This window comes from Homalodisca vitripennis, chromosome 1 (genome assembly GCF_021130785.1).
Source record: "Homalodisca vitripennis isolate AUS2020 chromosome 1, UT_GWSS_2.1, whole genome shotgun sequence".
In the NCBI taxonomy this organism is placed as follows: Eukaryota; Metazoa; Arthropoda; class Insecta; order Hemiptera; family Cicadellidae; genus Homalodisca; species Homalodisca vitripennis.
This window is the reverse complement of record NC_060207.1, coordinates 116,823,509-116,843,372: the sequence shown is the minus strand read 5'-3', so window position 1 is coordinate 116,843,372 and position 19,864 is coordinate 116,823,509. Positions and strand designations below refer to the sequence as shown.

Below are 19,864 nucleotides of genomic sequence, written 5' to 3'. Positions count from 1 at the left end.
TAACGGCATGTTACTATTTTATTTTTGATTTCAGATCATATTTTACTATATCCTACATAGTTTACAAATCACGTTATATTGTTTCAAATACAACCTGTTATTTTCACAGAGTTTTATCACAGACTACAATTAATCAGTAAATTCGGATGTTAACAAATTGAGGTAAACAGTTTAGTTCATGTTTAAATAGTCGGTCTGGTTCAGTTAAGTCATATGTAACTTTACTTCAAAAGACGTCTTTGTCTACTTTGTAATTATGTTTATACCCTGACCCTTGAAAAAAAATATATATATACCTCAATATGTATATATAGAATTATATATATTCAAACTCGATGGTTTTTTTTTCACGTCGTTGGTGTCTAAAGAGTAAACTGTGTGGAGATATATAGAACCAATAGGTGATAATTAAAGGAAATGTTATATATTTTTGACTTATTTGACTAGAAAATCTGATAATGTACGGTATTTTAACCTCAACATGTTATAAACGCGTTGAATTCGAGGTTTATGAACTATAAGGAGATAAGCAACATGGGGAACTTAAGAGGGTTTTTGAGATATTGGTACCTAATAATAAGTGGATCGGTTTGCAACTATATTTGACCTCTTTTCTATTTCCGAGAACATTCCGATTGTTAACACGACTGGTATTTCTCTCGTTCTTGTATTCTACGTACATAACCATAAAAAAGTTTACTTTAAATAAACGCCATGATTGTTAATTGATAAAACGTTTTATCAGAGTGGAGAAAGTTGTACTGCTACTGTCAGGCGATTTCGTATTACGCTAGTGCATAATGAAGTACCGAGTGATTCAACAGTTTGAAGACTCATGAAAAATTTCTTTGATACTCGTTCAGCAGACGGTCTTAAAAGTTCTGGACATCGCGTTGTTGTCTGACCGAACTGAGAATAAAGTTGCGTTGGTTCGTGACAGTGTGGCTGTTAGCCCAGCGAAAGGCATCGCCGTTCTCAACAATTAGGTTTTAGGTGTTCTGTGCTGATAATTCTTCAGTACGATCTCAAATATCACCTCTATAAAATTCAGTTGACGCAACATTTAGAAGTGGTAGATCTCCACAAGAGACGACAATTTGTTGACTGGGCATTTAGAAAACAGCCAGGATGACAGCTTCGTAAACAAAATCATCTTTCGTGATGAAGCGCACTTCCATTTAAATGGATTTATTAATAAACAGAACCACCGTTTCTGGGGCTCAGAAAAATCTTACATTAATAAGAAAGGGAAATTTATATACAGTGAGTGACAGTTTGGTGCGACTTTTGGTCTGTTGTAACCGTCGGCTCTCATTTCTTCGAAGATCAGAAAATAAGAGACATGCCGTTACACTAAATAGTGCCCGATACCGTACGATGATTAAAATCATAGAAATGTTGTGGCCTCATTTAGATGGAATGAACATTGCTCAGTAAACGGTTCAGGATCACGTCAATTCTCAGAATTCCAACAATCAATGGCCGCAATGGTCATGTGACTTGACGTCTTGTGATTTTCATTTTTTTGTGGTTATCTGAAGTCATTGGTGTATGCCAGTAAACCCCGAAGCATCAGTGACATGAAGAACATTCGACGGATTATCAAGTAACGTAAGTGGAAACTAATAGTGTTGTCTTAGTGAATATCATGGGCAGAGTTATTGTGTGCCAGCGTATTAGAGGAGGCCACATGTATAACACCTATTTTATACGTGAAATAGGAAGGTTCATATGAAATATATTGATGTATTTATTTCAGTGTGTTGTTGAAATAAATCTCTTGATTTGATACATCAAAACCGGTGCTCCTTGTGAATCACTCTTTATAATTAATTAGCTCAAATCGTTAGGCGTGTGCAAAGTAAATTCATTTGATACGTACTATATAGTTTCTTGATTTAAAAATGAAGATTGAACAATGTAATAACTATCTGTATAGGTTTTTGTTTTAACTATTTGACTTGTTTTCGTTATTTCGAATCACAATCTGCATAAATTCTTAAATAACTTTTAACAAAATTCCCCTTACTAAATTCAACACAGATTTAGCAACTCGTTGCTGAGTCGATAAAAAGCCTATTTTGGCGAGCAACAATGTTATGATAATCTTATCTTGTATTTATGAACGTTGTTAGTCAATAGATATACTCGTACGTATGTGTAGCAATCTTATAACTGTTGAGTTAATTTGGTTTCGTGAACGATAAGGGAAATTGCCAAGGGCAGTCAGTATCTTGTCTTTACGTTTGCCGACTGTCAACGTGTTTGAAGATTTATGTAACGAGTTTTGCATTTTGTTGACATGAGTAAGATGTATGAGACAGAAAATTGTATCGCAAGTCTGCTTCATAAATATTTAAAAAGGAGAGGACGAACCCCTTTAAGTCTTGTTTTTCTGTTCGTATGGGCCACTGGTCTGTTCAAGGAATGGAAAGACTACTAAAATATAATGATCTGATACGTATACTGAAATTCGCTACTGCCACTTAAATAGTCGATCTTTGTGTCGTTGGGTAAAGTGGATTAACATTTTTCTGAACGGATTGAATTATAACTTTCCTTACTGTTCCCAGCTAAACGGATTTAAAAGCTGTGGATATTGTATCCTTCGGTATTTATATCCACTTTGATACCCTCCAAATCAAGCGTGGCTGACATTTCTTTCTTTCTTAAGAAACATTTCTCTGGTGCAATTTTACCGATCTATGAAGTGTATCATACTTGTTTATAAATGTTTTATGGGTAATACATAGTTGTAGAAAAGTAAAGACTTATTTTTAAATTACAGTAGAAATCCATGGGCAGAAATATTAAAAATCAAAATTTTACGAATGCAAGAGGTTTAGTCAAAAGTGACATATCAATTATGATTACATTAGAATCCGGTAGGTAATCTATTTTATATCAAAAAGACAATTTTGAAACTATAAATCCAGTTTTTACCTTCAAGAGCACTTTTGTTATACATTTTAGTGCTCTAATCGGTAACAGCTAGGCGAGTAACAGTCAAATATTTAATATTGGAGAATCAACTCGCATGATATGTTATTTCATTGCGATATTTTTCGTTCATGAAAATGTTTGAGTATTGTATTGCCTGTCCATTTCTTATATTAATGGGCAATAAGCATAATGTCCCGAATTATTGGGTTTCAGTAGTTTTTAAATGGTCTTACCAAGTTATATAAATTGCTTCTGCAATTCTACAACTTTTACAACTTTCTTCAGCAAGTGATGTCACAAAGCTTTGTTTCCTAGTTTTGTATTTTTAAATGAGATTTCAAATTAGAGGATAATACCGTGTGCGATCTATTTGGCCATGAACTAATAATATATTTATATTAATTAATATTACTACCAAAAATCTAAAACCTTTTTTTTCAGAAGATAGTCACTTAATATAATAACCTATTCAATGTATAAGACATTTGTAATTTTAGTGAAGTGTAATCGTTTCAATAGATTTTTTGTAATCAATCGACTTCAAATGAATGGAAATAAATTTATTCTTTAAACTTTATAACTACAGTGACTGTACTTTAATTTATTATTAATAGTATTATTCAATTTATTTGACCGTGATTAATCCACTTCCAAAATAAATACAAGATTTATTTGACATTATCCAATTAGACAAAGAATTTTCATATGTTAATATGCTTTGTTGATGGGCAACGTGTTCAACTATTATCTGTGATAACAAAGACCACCGTTTTTACCACTGACGATATATTAAAGAATTCTAAAGTATCTTGATGTTTAATCTCCCGGAGTATATAACCTCGTGCCTCCTTTATTGTTAAAATGTAATTGATGAATTTCAGTTGTTTGTATTTTAACATAAAACCTAACACAAGATGCTTTTGTAATACGAATTTTTCCTTCTCTGTGTTTCAATGTCTGTACATGTACTATGGAATTAAATCTTTTATGAGTGTTAGGTTCTCAAATGTTTTATAAAATCGTGTCTTAAAATTCTTATTACTATGTTCTGGCCTTATTATATAAATTTATGCAAGGAGAGATTATTAAGACTAAGAGATTCCTCCTCTTTGACTCATATAGAGTCTTCCTTGTACACCAGAATCACTAATGATTTAAAAGAGTAATTATCCTTATTATTCTTATTATATATAATTTATTTTCTTTATGGATAAGCTTTTCCATTTGGTAAAATTAATCCAACATATCTGTTGGATGGAAATATATCCTAAAGGAACACTGATTAAGACCGTAGAATGGAATGTAAAACTCCAGTAGTGACAAAGTTCCCTTCAATAATTTCTTCCATTTTACCAGCTAATAAAACTTTCGTTATAACAGGAATATATGTTATATGTTACAATTCAGTGAAATAAGACCGAAACCCAAAATGGAGGCTTATAAACGGCCATGTGAAGTGATTATGCATGATGAGATGATGAATGCCACTGGTCTAACATAGTATTCAACTGCCTCTACGAATAGTTATCTCCAATTGTGGCTATTTTCACTAAAAGCAAATAATTAAAGGACTCCGCTTACCAGCTTAGTGTTGATGACATACAGTTCCTCATTTCTTTACAATCCATATTGGGTTTACGGTGCACATCAGAAATGCCGCACAGTTATTGCTACCGTTGTGAAATCAACCCGCTTCAAATAAGTAGCAGCAACGCTGTGATATTTTACACCGTAACTGATTATACTGGTGATGGTAAAAACAAGAGAAAAGGGAATAAGGCACGCCTAGATCATTAACGCAAACATGTGGAACATCGTAGGCACATCCGTAGTCAGACGAAACCCGACTAACTAAGAACTAACCACCGTATTAGTTCGCGATCTCAACTTTCCATGATACCAAAAAATATAATAGAGACAGAGTAGTAACGCTTGATTATTAACAACTGTTTCAGGAATTGAGTTAAGCCACTGTTACTTGATTATTGTGATTTTATATGTCATAATCTTGACGGCTGCTTTAAATAGATTACCAAAGTACCGGTAGTTAAAAATCTTTTTAAATTATTAATATAGGTTTTAAAAATAATTTCACAAATATTTCCCATGTATTTGTTTTGAAGCATGTAAATATTCAAAGGTAGAAGGCAAAGCAAAGTGTAAAACAAAGTGATCAATGATTTTAAGGCAAGCAAAGATAAAACTTAATTTTCGTCATAAACACAGGTTATTTTTCTGGGAAGTCAAGATACAAGATATTGTAAAACATACTTAACTGAAAAAACCCGTGATTTATGAAAACCTTCTGATGACAAAGTCTATTAGTGTTTGAATACAGATAGTAAACAATGCAAATGCCGATTACCAAACGATCTAAGGCGTCGGATTTTTCATCTGAGTTAGAGATAGCGCAGGTTAAATTCCTGGAGAGAAGAGTATTCAGGTAGAAACACTAATGTACAGCCAAGACAGTCTTGGAAAGTAGGATCGGTGGTCCACGGGTGTCGGCGTGGACTCACTGTAACACCCAGTGGGAATGTGACGTCAGCTACCCTCAACAAAATTAAGCGTGGATCTACAATCCTAAAATCTTTGTAACCGTAGCACTTTTTATCATTATGGACTTGCACTGTACCTACTCTTCCCTTTCTTCTGCATGATAAGATTTTAGCACATTCTAGCGGTTCATAAGGAGGGGCAGAAAAAGTCTTAAAAGAGAAAGAAAAAATCTTAAATGTTGTAATGCTTCTTTGACAATTTTCTTTGAGATATATTTACTTTAAAAATGCAACTGCATTTTTAATGTTGCTGATTATTTCATAAGGTAAAGAAGTTTATTGACCTATTTCATCTTATCTGTGCCGACAAAGGCATCGTGCCTTTACAATTTAGCGATAAAACAAATGGAACATTTCATAGTTTCACTTAGCAGAGACCGTTGTTACCAAACTTCTAAAGGTAAGCACGATTCCAATATTATAACGATTTAGTTACAAGTTTGTAACACCACATTGCTTATGAATCTCAAATGTTTAGGGTCAAATTCATATTAAACTTAAAGGGCGTAAGATAATTGATCTCGATTTTAACCCCATAAGAGCAATGTTGTACTTCAAAAATGTGTACGATCTTATTTTAAATCGTAGAATTAACGTTGTAGATATAACGCTTTGAAAATACTACTGTTACACAAACTTCTTGTATGTTCACTGAAATTCTTATTTGCTGTTTAGAAAAAATACTAAATGTTTTTTATTTAATCGTTTATACTCAACGTTTATGAGTTTTCCCATTAAAAAACTGGTAAAAAGGTTTGGATGAGTACTAATTATGTTTAAAATGAGATATCCCCACAATTATCTGACCAATAAAAAGGGCATAAGATTATTTGAAGTTTAATATTATTCTTATGGGGTAAAACTCAAGGTCGTTTTACTTTTGTGTCTGCTTTTTACTTAGTCAAGGGAGGCGCTAGCCCCGTGCAAATAGTGTCTGCGGACAGGTCGCCGCCGTTGAGGAATGGCACCAAATAAAAACAAATAAAACTCTCTAATCGCTTCAGCAGCACGGTGTCGTAGATTGGTCAGATCTGACGAAAAGGTGGTCAAAAATAGCTTTTCTTTACAGAGAAATTGTGTTTGAACTGAATTATATTTTTTAATGCACTCTTGATCCTAAATAGATTAAGATGAAGTAAAATGTGATACCACTTATCCTTGCAGTATTAACAGGACAGTACTTACTTGATAATAACTGTTGGACTTTCTTTGTACAGGGCAATTTCAATAAATTTTGGCGGTATTTAATAAAAGTCATACCAAGGTATCATAAGTGAGAAAATACAATAACTAACCTGAATTACATTGACTTCCAAAATAAATTATTATAAACTGCGCAAAGCATAAAACGAATGTAATGGATCGAGCACAATGAAAGTAATTAACAACACAACAGGTACAAGTTTGTGTTATTAACAACACGTTTTCTATAATAAAAATATATATTTTTATTGTATTTTTAAAAATGTGTAAAACATTACGTAGTGTGTTTGTATATTACGAAAAAGGGAATCATACAAAAAATACAACATTGTGATTGTAATACTGGTTTACATTGTATTATTTGCCATCTTATTTTCACATTATTGTAAAATGGTCTGTACCATTGGAATAAATAAACAAATAGTTATATAACCTTTGTGTAGTTAAAAGTATTAAATAAAACTATGTTCTACAAAAGTCTATACACTCAATACTTTATTAATAACATTCACTAATAAGAATTACTTCACTTCTAGTATATCATTTCGGGTTTTTTCGGAGTTTTGGAGACACAAGGACAGACATGAGAACCATAGCTGTTCGTTCGCTGAGGTCACCAGCCTGAAATAATTGGGTCAGATGATATTAATATATTATAGATTAAATCCTCGTTGGTAGATATGTGAGAGTATTTCCTAGTATTTTGAAGCCTACAATGCTTCGATCCGATTAGAAAAATAACGGAATGTATTTTTATGTTCTATGACTTATATTGACATGGAGGTAAATCAAGTTTACATACACATCCTTAGGGTCCCTGGTTAACATATTCCTGTTTCAAAACTTTCTCCAGATTACACTACACTGGGCTTGAAAAACTCCCTTTTTGGCTTAATCTGATGTGTAAACATTGTAAAATGATAGTACAGCCAGTCGTTAAGCTATTTAATTACTATTTTAAATTTGTTTGTATTTAAATTTTTAAACCATAGAGTGGTTTTATGGTAAAAATACTTCTAAATTTATTATTTTTCTTTATTCTTCTTACTTTTCTGCAATCAATAATAACACAGAGTAGATCCAGGCAAGAATATTACAAGTATTATTAAAAACATACTTTTAACTGTACATTTTAACAATTATTAAGTATGCAGTTCTTGATCAGTTGTGTAATTAGATGTTATTATATAACATTTAATATAGATTTAAATACAGTCGTAAAACCCACTGTAGTTGTTTTTTGACAGAAGTAGGTTTCTCAGCTCTGCATATCTCTTTGGTTAGGCTCAACAAAGCAAACCAAACTAAGACATCAGAAATATCTTTAATCAATAATATTGACAGTAATATAATATAATAATATAAGTATACAATTTCTTTTTTTTTATTTATCGGAGTAGGAAAGCAAACTCAACTTTGGTGTCTGAAATACAGGTATAATTAGCACCTAAAACTGTAAACACTTAAAACATAACATAAATAACAGACATAAAATATGCCTACTTCCGTTTTTAAACTACATAGGCCCAATTATGAATTACTGAAGAGCTTACGACTTATACATTTAAAACTATATGACCCTGATGTCATTGAATTTCAGTAAGAAATAATTACTTAAGAAGCTGCGGGTAATGGCTAGTTTGTACTAAAATCTATGTTAGGAATTTTTGTGTTGTGGTTGTTACAGAGCGTTTTTTTATTAATCGTACCATACTAAAAGTAATAAAAAATTCAAGTTTTTTGGGATGGTGTTTCAGAGGGGAGATCGCCGAAGTAAGTAAGATCTCGCACCATCTTGACAACAAATTGAGCTATAGACTTGAAATTATGCAAGAATGATGTATTTGTCACCGAGGGTTGGGCATCAATGAACCCTAATAATCCATGTAATATCTCGAGAGTGAATTGAATATAATACTTGAAATTATGTATATGTTGGTATCATTCAAGAAACTTGAAAGGCCCTTTGTCTGTCTTTCACCGGATATCTCGAGAATGCATTGAAAAAGTTATTGAATATAGACAAGTTGCGTTACTATTCGGCGAATGCTGTTACGCGTCAAGAGTTGTGGAGTTGTGGAGTTCCTCATGCCTTGTCTTCCAAATGTGCAAAATGGATAACAGATTTGCATAGAACGTATACTTGTGTATAATTGGGTTCAATATTATAGAACATGTCTTGGCTAAAGATTTTCTGTAACATCTTGAGATTCACGAATTGCATTCTTAGGTGTAATTAACCAAGTATGCAAAAACCTTAACTAATTAGTTTCTTTGCTTTAGTTCTCTATTTAAGATTGTGTTTTCTTCATCAAACTACTAATAGAATAGCTTCACGAGACTGTGTTGAAGATATCCTTGACTACATCATGTACGACATTCACCAACTCATGTTTACCTACATTCAGTATATTGGTAGCTTTGAAACAACAAATCTCACAAGGTTTTTAACACAAGGATATTTATACTTTAAAATGTTTTATTAGTATTTTGATTCTAATACCCATAGTAAAAAAATGTTGTTATTAGAACAAATGTTGTATTAAAAGGGAAAAACTATGCAAGTAAATATTCCTAAACAATTTAAAAAGTTTACCAAATATTTGTTTGTTTCAGGAATGGCGCTGAACGTACCAAAATGGCTTGATGATAAATTTTTAGGTTACTGTTTGAATAAAGGAAAAGATTGTGAAAAGATAAAATTGAAAAGTTTTAATGTGTCTTCAGCAGTGCCACAAGGACTCAATTATTGTAGTTTACTCTTAAGAGTAAAAACAGAGTACAGAAGGAAGGACGAAGAGATTGTACATTGTTCATCGTTGATTGTGAAGAAACCTATTGAAAATACCTCGGCCGATTATGCTCAGACAGAACCAAAGTTTTACAACGAATTCCTACCAGCTGCGTTAGAAATATCTTCAAGCATTAAATTTGCACCAAACACTTACTTTTCAACAATTCCGGATGTGGTAGTAATGGAAGATTTGTGCCAAGAGGGATATAAACTGGCTGACAAACTTGAACTGCTGGACTTTGACCACTGCAGGTTGTATGCGATAGCTTCAGCCACTTTCCATGCAGTTTCAGTAGCTGTCCACAAAAAACAACCCAAACTGGTGGAATCTTTTGGTCCGGACAAGTTTTTCACGAACCAAAAGTATATGGCTGGGCTCAAAAATCTTTTAATCGCTGGACTGAATTACATGGCTGAAAGAATGAGATTGTTCGATGACTACAAACAATATGCTGATGATCTTCGCAGTTCCTCTACTACGATCTGGAACATGGCGGTTGACGCTCTGAAACCTTCATCACCATTCAACACACTTTCCCAAGGAGACGCTTGGACGGCAAATATGATGTTCAAGTATGATGAATCCGGTAAAGTATGTGACATCAAACTTCTGGATTTCCAAGGAGTGCGATATGCTTGCCTTCTCGGTGACATGATTTTCTTCATCTACACAAGTGCTAATTATGATGTTCGAGAAAATAGGTTGCATGACTTATACAGGGTGTATTGTGATACGATAAACGCTAAACTTGAAGAGTACGAATGCCCAGAGAGACTGACGTTTGAACAGCTGTTGGAGAATGTGACACGTTTAAGTTCCAAAGCACTTCTAGTTGCGGCCACGTCTTATCCGATAATAAGGAGTACAAAATACGTCGATACGAGTGCAATTATGTTCGGCGAAGTCGATGACAGTGTGATCACCCACGCTTTTGATCAGTATTACGATGATGATTATTGTGAAAAACACTTACCGAGAGTTCTGAAGCAGTTGGACACCGCTGGAGCCTTTGATTATGTTGTGACTCGCTTAAGAACGACACACACATAGGATAAGAGAAAGCAGTAGGCAATTAATTGCTAAAAGTTTCAAACTAACAATATGAAAACTTTGCATTCCTTTCTTAGTTGAAACTTGTGATTGACTGTCGGGTAGGGTATAAAGGAATCTAATTTTATGTAGTCACTCAAATTATTTGATAAAATCATTGTTTTCTCTCTTCCTTCTGTCTCATTACAATACAATGGTTTGGAGGAGGTTTATAGTGGTAATCATAAAAACCAATAGATTTAGACAGTAAACTAAACTGGAATTTGTAATGGGTTTTATTTATAAGCGAATCCACGCAGAATTTGGAAGACTTGGAAGACGCAAAAGGTTAACATCAACTAGAACTTAATTAGAATTAATTATCCAGTGTGTCCAATAATGTAGACCAATATTTTAGAAAGTGGTGTAGGACTTGATAAATCGAATAGAATATGTCCAAAAATTTAGTTCTGTGTGCCTTATTTATTTGTTTATTTAACGGAAAACCATTACATGCAACTACATTACAATAAGCATTCAATTTTTGAAGGAAAAAATTACAAAAGAAATATATATTACACGGATGGCAGCAGGCAACAACATTATCAAACAAGAGTCCATCGTGCATGAGAGGTATCCCAGTAAAAAAGGGACTTATTGACAAATATTACATTTTAAAACACTATTATACACAGAACTAAAATTTTTTGTAAATACTGAGTTTATATGAGTAAAATATTAAAACATACACTATTTACATTTGAAAATTGTGAGAGATTTAACATAAATTAATACCCTTGTAAATTATATGTTGATAGGTTTAAGAAAAAGAATACTGATTTTATGATAATAAGTGCTTAAAAGTATGTACCATAAGTAGAGTGTACTACTTATTTATTTAAAATTACAAGTTCTAAATTTTAATTGGTCAGGCGTACAATATTAAACGCTGAGAATAAAGAATTGTTTTTAAATAAAGTATAGCCCAATTGGATATCTCGTTTTTAGTTCGCTGCATCCTTAAATGAAACGTAGATTTGTATAGCAGAGTGGCCTTATGATCATTATTGGTGATAGAAGAAAAATGTATTTCGGAGAAGTGAGAGCGGTTGTGATTATATTATAGACATGTTTCTATGTAATTTATCTATAATGTTGATAGACATCAAATAAATATTTCGTTTGTAGCTAAAACGTATTATGGCTTAACTTTAGCTAAGAGTAAAACCAAATACAAACGCACCCTCCCGTAGAATCCTCATGAATAGAAACATGGCTTCACCATGGCCGCTTCCTGTGATTTTTGCATATAGTAACACGCTAATTTATGTGCTAAAAACGAGATTCCTGTGCTTAATATCTATAATGGCTCCTATATCATAAAAATGGCTTTTCTATAACAACTTTATCAATACGTCTAAAACTGCTGTATCCGTACACTTTATCTCAATGTATCACCCATTTCATAACTGTTTGTAAATTTATCACTGATTGTGCGAGTGTTGTTGACTAAGTAATAATATAAAATTATAAGTAAATAGATAACAAAAGACTCTCGCAGGTAGATTCTAATTAGAGCATTGTATGCATGAGTTATAATTGAAATTGTAGTATAAATTAAATATTAGATTTATTTTTCGTCTTACATAAGTTTTAATGCCCAAATGATTAATTTAATGATAATAGCTGGCTACAATGGTTTAATATAAATTCAGTTTTAAATTAATAATTGTATTTGTATCCATTTAAATACGTCACATCTTAATATTATTACAATAAAACCGTTAACCGTATATTAATATTTTTATTTAGTTCACCAAAAACAAAACTACTTACTAGGAGATTTTCAAAATATTGTTACATTGCAAATATGCGGTAAGACATGTTAACAAGATGTTTTGACTCACTAGTCACAAGATTCAGGTAGATTTCATTGCATTTCACCTGATATAATTTTGAAACTTATGGGCACTGAACTATAAAAATCCAAGTCAAAATCCAAATTTTGGAATCCAATTTATCACAGTACCTAGTAAAAATAAATAAATATAGTTTAATTACTGAACAATTGAATTATGTATTTAACCGTTATCGGTCAGCCAATGCTGAATTACAGATAAGCCATTCCTTCCACGAACTCATTTTTAGTACATCTCTTCTAGTACATAGCTTCTTTGAAAATCAAAACAAGTTGCTTAACATAACTATGTACATTTACAAAGATGACTTAAATTATCAAAATTATCAGTTATTTGACTTTTTTGGATTGTTCTTGTGCGTACCATGACAAGTAATACAGACCAAACCTAAGTGTTGAGGAAAAAATAATAGTAACAATGAAAGATTACAATAAATAGATTGTAATTATGTAATTAAAATGACACACTTGGAACAGAAACAAAGCCAAATATGTAAATAAACACAACAATAAATATCAATACTAATAAAATTTTACCATCAACAAATCTATAAAATAAATCAATAAGATCATAGAATAAGAATTAGAGAGAAATCGAAGGTTCATTATAGGTAACTCCTAGAGAGATAGACTATGAAGACTGCAGAGCGTAGTAACGGTATCCACAGATATGCAGGCTTACGCTATAACCCAATTCGGCAATTTATCGAGCACAAGATCGCCGCGCTGTGGGTAAACAGTTGCTGCTATTGTGCAGGTTAATGCTTCCACTTGTAACGTTAGGGAAGTCAGAACTCCTATACTCTTGCCAGTCACTGTCACTGCACGTTTCCTCAGACTACTGCTAGTTTAGTCACAGCTGTTAGGCCTGTACGCATCAGTATTTGCAATCGCCAGTTATCTAGTTATAATGATAATACAGCTAACAGCTACAATGAGTAACGTATTCGTAATTCGTAATATTGTAACCTAAAATTTTAATAGTGTCCATTAAACAAAACAACTACTTATCACAAAAACAATTGAAATCGCGTTAATTTTCGACAGCAGCCAGTGCTGCCAATCTTCGGCAAAAACAAAGCAAAGTTACAAGGTTTATTAAACGATAAAAATAAGTACTAATTATTATATTACAACATTTTTGTTTATGTTGGCAACATAAATAAAAGATTATACCTCTTTTGTATAAGCAAGCTTATGTAGCCAAACAACGTCATCCCCCCTCCCCTGTTTATATAATTTAGGAAATCATTTCTTTTAAAAAGGTGCGAACTCATTGTTTTTCGGGTTCATAGAATTGAACACAAAGCAACGAAGTGGAAAATAATTAAATGAACGATGAATATTTATTTCCTCGTAGAAACACAGATAACACACACACACACACACACACACACACACACACACACACACACACACACACACACACACACACACACACACACACACACACACACACACACACACACACACACACACACACACACACACACACACACACAAATATATATATATATATATATATATATATATATATATATCTATAGTTAAGGATCTACACATGTGTGAAGATGCATGTGTGTGGAGATCGAGACGCGATCAGCAGCATGAATATATACTAATTAAAGGAATAAGTACTGTAAAATCTTCGGATGGAAAAATAACGTAATGAAAACATGAAATTTACAATATAAATATGTATTAATGAAACGTATATATACTCGTAATATAATAAAAAAAAGAAAAAAGAAATACATCATAGTTACAACAAACCAAGTGTTAGACAATAAGATGACTACAAGATAACAACGGCAGACATGATAATGTAATGATGAATGATTAATAAATAATAACAACAACGAAAACTTAATTTATCCAAAAGAAAAAGATTATATCGATAACAGTCTATTAGGAGGCTTGGAACCTCTCACACACCTATACACTCACGCCACACATAACCAATATCTCTCTCTCTCTCGCTCTCTCTCCCCCTCTTCCTGTTACTATATTTACCGCCATCAAAAGACTCTCTAAACACAATCCTACAAAGTTACAATATTATTACACTATCCTACGCCAACCCACTGTAAATGCTCCTGATGAACATAGGGTCAACAATTAAGCTAGTGTACATACAAAGAAGTTATAAAATATTCTAAATCACCCTTATCTATGTTTAGTAGCCATAATGTTACTTTCTTTTTAGAAGAGTCAGATTTACATACACTATTTGCAATGTAGTGTGAAATGTTTTCATACGGATTCAGATTACATATAAAACATACATAACCATGACAAAATTTAACTCTATTAATTCGGCCCTCGCCGAATAAAAAGAAAAAAGGAACAGATTTCGTTGTAGTCTGTCATATCTTCAGTGTTGCTTGTCCCAGCCTGGGCAGTAAACATGTCTCTACTATAGGACGCATGTCGCGTTGCTTTAAATTCAAAAATAATACTTTAACCATTTATTGCCTTATGCAGTGCCAATTTTACAATGCCAGGATTTTCATTGTTTTACCTGGGATTGTTTATCATTCAGGTTTCCTGCTTTATCAGCATAATATGAAGCACATAGTAACATTTCTTAAAGCACCCTGTTAAGAGGTTGTAGGTGGTGATAAGTATGAACTGGGTTAAGGACAACATGACGATATCGTTTTATTTACAGACATTAATCAATTCAATAGACAGATGCTGTTTATGGTTATCCAAAAGCAACAATAAACTTTGAAAATGATTCTGATGTGATACATTCCGATGATCCGTGAGGATAAAAATCTGTTGTTGATAAAATTATCTCTGAAGAACACTAATGGGAAAAAGGAGGAACTGAGGTTCTTATGGCGCTGACAGCTAATATTACATAGTATGATTTGTCTTTCTCTGCTGATGTAGCTTTTTCCCTACTTGGCGATCCCCTATTTCTGTTAGTTTCATTTGGCCTCTATAATATTTGCAAACAGGGCTCATAGACATTCCATATAATCTTGTTTTAAATGTATTTTTTTTAATACACTTAAATTGTAAAACATATGTCAACATTTGTAGTATTAAAAAACTATCTTGTCACGAGTCAATCGCGTCTTTTCACCAAGACGCGAACAGCTAATATTGTGAACAGCTCCTTTGTGACCATGTAGCGTCATGGATAATCCATTTATCAGGTACAATAATGGCATTGGTCTCAGTTTAACACAATCCTTTTTGCCGTAAAATCTTTTCTCATAAATCCAAACAAAGACATTTTATCGATCTCGAAATCAACTTTTCCTTCCCGCAAATATACAGTTCGGACCTGGATGGCTTCATAGGCATATACAAGGTTTTACAAGTTTATCCTTGTTGTCAGTGTGATGGACGGATTTCTGTTCGAATAAATTGCTTTCTCGACCATCTCTTTATTAGTATTTAGACAAATAAAGTATCAATCTAACTACATTTGTACCAAAAGCGATTAATTTGTAATAAAACAGTTAATAATGGATCTTTTCTTTCAACCACCATTTCGCTTCTGAGACCATGAGAGTGTTCTAAATGTTACACGGTAATTACGATATGCTAATTAAGTTTGTATAGTTTCAACATGATTGATGATCAGTAAATGAGCATGTTATGGAAGCTTAAACGTATAAACGTCTTATTGGGACATAGTGTACTATTTCCAGACAGCGTAATATTACAAAAAGCTACAGAAATGTAGTTTTAAATTAGTTAGGTGTACTATTTACATTTTTTCTGTCAATAAGCCGCACGTATTTTATCCAAAATACAGATGTAGGGTATCCATTTACGGCATAAATAGGTCAAAATAAGAGACCCTTGGTTTAATACCTCCACTTAGCAATAAAAACGGCATTATATTTGTAAACGTTTTAAGATTTCAAATACTGTAAGGCGATATCACATATAACAACGTATGTATAGCTGGTTACCTGGAAATCGTTAGCCATTCTTTAAGGAACGCGTTATTGCTTTACATGATATAAGAACTGCAATAATACACAAAAAGATTGTGCAATTTTCAATTACTATACAGATTATTCAACTTGTACAATCAAATTAGGATAGAAGGAAAGTGGACTTTAATTGTCACAACGAGGCAAGCGATGTCAGCAAGGCCAGTGCCTGTGATAAACAAGCGGAGGAGAGGTCACAGGTCACTAATAACAGTAACTACTTGGAATACCAACTTAACAGTAACTAGGCACTGATCAGAGTAGTGCAATGGCACTAGGCAAATAGGACGTAGTATTCATTAAATGTGGAGATGTACGCCTATAAATAAAAAACCCATATTTTAGGTTTTGATTTAATCTGATTCTTCTAAATGTGCTGATTAAATTAATATATAACTGTTGGGTAGTTGAATGTTGATTCTCGACTTTAAAAAATTACAAAATTATGCTTTCGCGTTTTATCGACACAAACTCAAAATTAAATCTACGCCCTTTACTGGTTATAAATTCTATATCTGTTGATCAGTTATACTATTTTGAACAAATTAGTAATTTTACTTTTCATGTTGGCTAACCTGCTTTGTTTGATTGCTTTATTGTCACCTGCAAATGTTCTGCAATGTTATCGGTTTATTTTGGTTATGTTTTGTACTTATCAGTTGCAATCGTTGCTTTTAGTGATTGAATTCATTTTATCAGGTGTAGATCCACTAAACTATGTAAAAAGAATTCTTTGTGTGCCCACATAACAATCGAAACACCATAAATCTAATTAATAAAACTAAATAATTATAGAAATAAAAATATTCAAAACAAATACGAATCTTAGTAACAACTACTGTAGAGATATTATACAAATTATTTCGTTCTCGACCCAATGTTCGGACAACTCCACGTATACGTATCCACACTCTCAGATGAGAACCTTCACTAGCCCTACAAACTATGACCCTCCACAACACCTTGTTTACCAATATGTAAAGGTCTCCGTTAATTGCCATTCACTTAAAACATTTCGGATACAACTTTCTTATGAAATAAAAAGGTAGAGAGCAGAAAAATCATAATTTTTGGGAACTCGTAAATAACAGTTAACAATTACCTTTGAATGTGTTCATTTATTTACACTGTTCCATTGTTAAACTTACCTTACTTTGATAACCCTTGAAATTAGTCATGCATAATCGTGCTAAACTTCCAAGAAGTTGTTTATTTGGTATCCGATTTTAACATTTAAAAACATATTTCATTTGTTGACAATTAATTGTATAAACAAATTTACATTTGCCATTTTCTTATAAAATTAGGATATTTTTTACAATTTAAATGACCACCATATTTCAAGTGTATCAAATTAAACACTTAGTAGTAGATTAGTTTATGAATGTAATTTTGAAAATAAAAAACATATTAGGGCAGAGAGACGGTGGAGAATAGATATAGCCCATAGCTTGCCTTTAATTTTGGGCTCCTCTTACCCCATAGAACAACATTTTTAATATTTTTAAAAACCTTTATTTAATAGGCTTACATATTTGAGGGAAATGACAGTGCTGAAAACTAATTGGAAATTAAAAATACGTTTTAAACCTTGACGATGCTATAAACTGTTAAATTGTTGGCAAATTAACACCAGGAAAATTGTGTATGGTTTGGCCTACAGCAGAATTTACATATAATTATAATTCCCACTAATTACAACAACTAAACTAATAACAGAAGGAACAGTTGTTATCTACAAAAGAGATATTAGTAAATTTGGTTGCCGGTGATTTAGTTTTCAACAGGAAATAAAACAGAGTCGAGGATTATTAAAAAGTGTGTAATTTAATGTTTTTGATATTATGTAATATTACTCACATCATATTTAGGCTATATTAAATTTGCCAAATGGACAATTATTAATTTAATACTAAATTTTATGCTTTTGTACATTATAGGGAATATATATTTCACTCAAATACATAAGTCGCTTTCTTCTTAAATAGAACTTTGTTTATTCAAATCATACCATTGTACATTAGCAGATTCGGCTTTAAGCTCCTCAATATTAATGTTCTTAAAATGTCTAACTAAATTTGTACAACTATTACTTATCTTAACTTTTAGATCTATTTCCACATATATCATGTCATGGTAAGATACCCCGGATGCTGGAACCTGCCCATAATTCCTCACCTTGTCCATGTCATTACAAATAACTAAGTCAAGCCATGTATCAGAACGGTAGGTTATTCCAAAGGTAAGATAATGAAACTTAAATTATTCACCAGGTAACTGCGTTTTGTCATAAAACGATCTACTAGTATTAAGATCTATATTAAAATCACCTAGGACTGAGGTATTCTGGTAATTAGGTAATACATTTGAAAACACGTCAAATAATTCAAGGTATTAACCCGCTTAAGGAAGTCTATAAACTACACATAATAATAATTTCCAACCGTGACATACTTCTACAATTAAATACTCCGACTTTTACAGTAAATAGGTTGGGGTGCTGATATTATTTTATATTTAAACATTTGATTAATATATCAAGCAAATCCTCCCCCTACCTTACCCTCTCTATCGTTCCTTACAATATTATATCCAATTATTTTATATTCGTATGGTAAAGATAAAATTACAGGTTTAAGAAAGGTCTCGAAAACAGCTATGAAATCAAACCCACTATCCTTGACAAGACTAAAGAAAGAGTCGTAATGCACAATTAAATTTTCCACATTAACATGAGCAGCTTTCAAACATTTTTTAGATTTACTTCCACAGTCACATACCGATCGGCCGAGAGAGAGTGAGTGAGTGAGAGAGAGAGAACCCACTTTTTAAAATATATTTCACATATGAATGCCTAACAAACGCGAAAAATATCAAAAAAAACCTAAACTAACGATTCCAATAGTTTTGGCGTATTTTGGTTAATGGGTGCCGCCAAATTCATACAGCTGAATAGATGTTTTCCTAACATTAGACGTAAATTAATGTTCATTTAAGTGTGTTAATGCGTATTAAAAACCGGAAGGGTATTCGTCTAAAATGTAATGTACATTATTTTCAAATACAAAAAACGTCTTTACTGAAAATACCTAACTAGGTCAAATTATTAAGGCCTAATGTTCTATAAATATTAATCTGTGGATTGGTGTTATCAAAAAGATAAAGAACAAGGCTGATTAGCGACACCAATAGTAAGAAGAAACTGCAGACAATCTTTACCGAGGTAAAAACGATTACTTATAGTTCATTTTGTGTGTATAGTTGTTATTTGTAATCATGATGGATTAGTGTTATGGATATTGTGCTAGTTTTTACTATACAGAGTTCCCTGAAACTTTTTGGACAAAGGTTTACCACGTTATTGGTCAGGTCAAGACAAACACTTTTTATCATAAGAACAAGGGTTGCCGATGCTTATTTCCCCATCAGTATGTCTGTATGTGTCTTTTATAAATAAAA

General features: G+C 32.4%; 1 protein-coding gene across 1 annotated transcript; it reads left to right on the top strand.

Moving 5' to 3' along the window:
• Positions 1 to 5,854: 5,854 nt before the first annotated feature.
• On the top strand, positions 5,855 to 12,321 carry LOC124370019. The gene is made up of 2 exons (XM_046828303.1): positions 5,855 to 5,901; positions 9,321 to 12,321. Exon 2 carries the CDS (start codon positions 9,323 to 9,325, stop codon positions 10,547 to 10,549), a length of 1,227 nt encoding a protein of 408 aa, XP_046684259.1. The 5' UTR covers positions 5,855 to 5,901; positions 9,321 to 9,322; the 3' UTR covers positions 10,550 to 12,321.
• The last annotated feature ends 7,543 nt before the right edge of the window (positions 12,322 to 19,864 follow it).

What these genes read in the sequence shown, in the direction of transcription:
- LOC124370019 (XM_046828303.1), top strand. Translation starts at nt 9,323, where the DNA reads ATGGCGCTGAACGTACCAAAATGGCTTGATGATAAATTTTTAGGTTAC.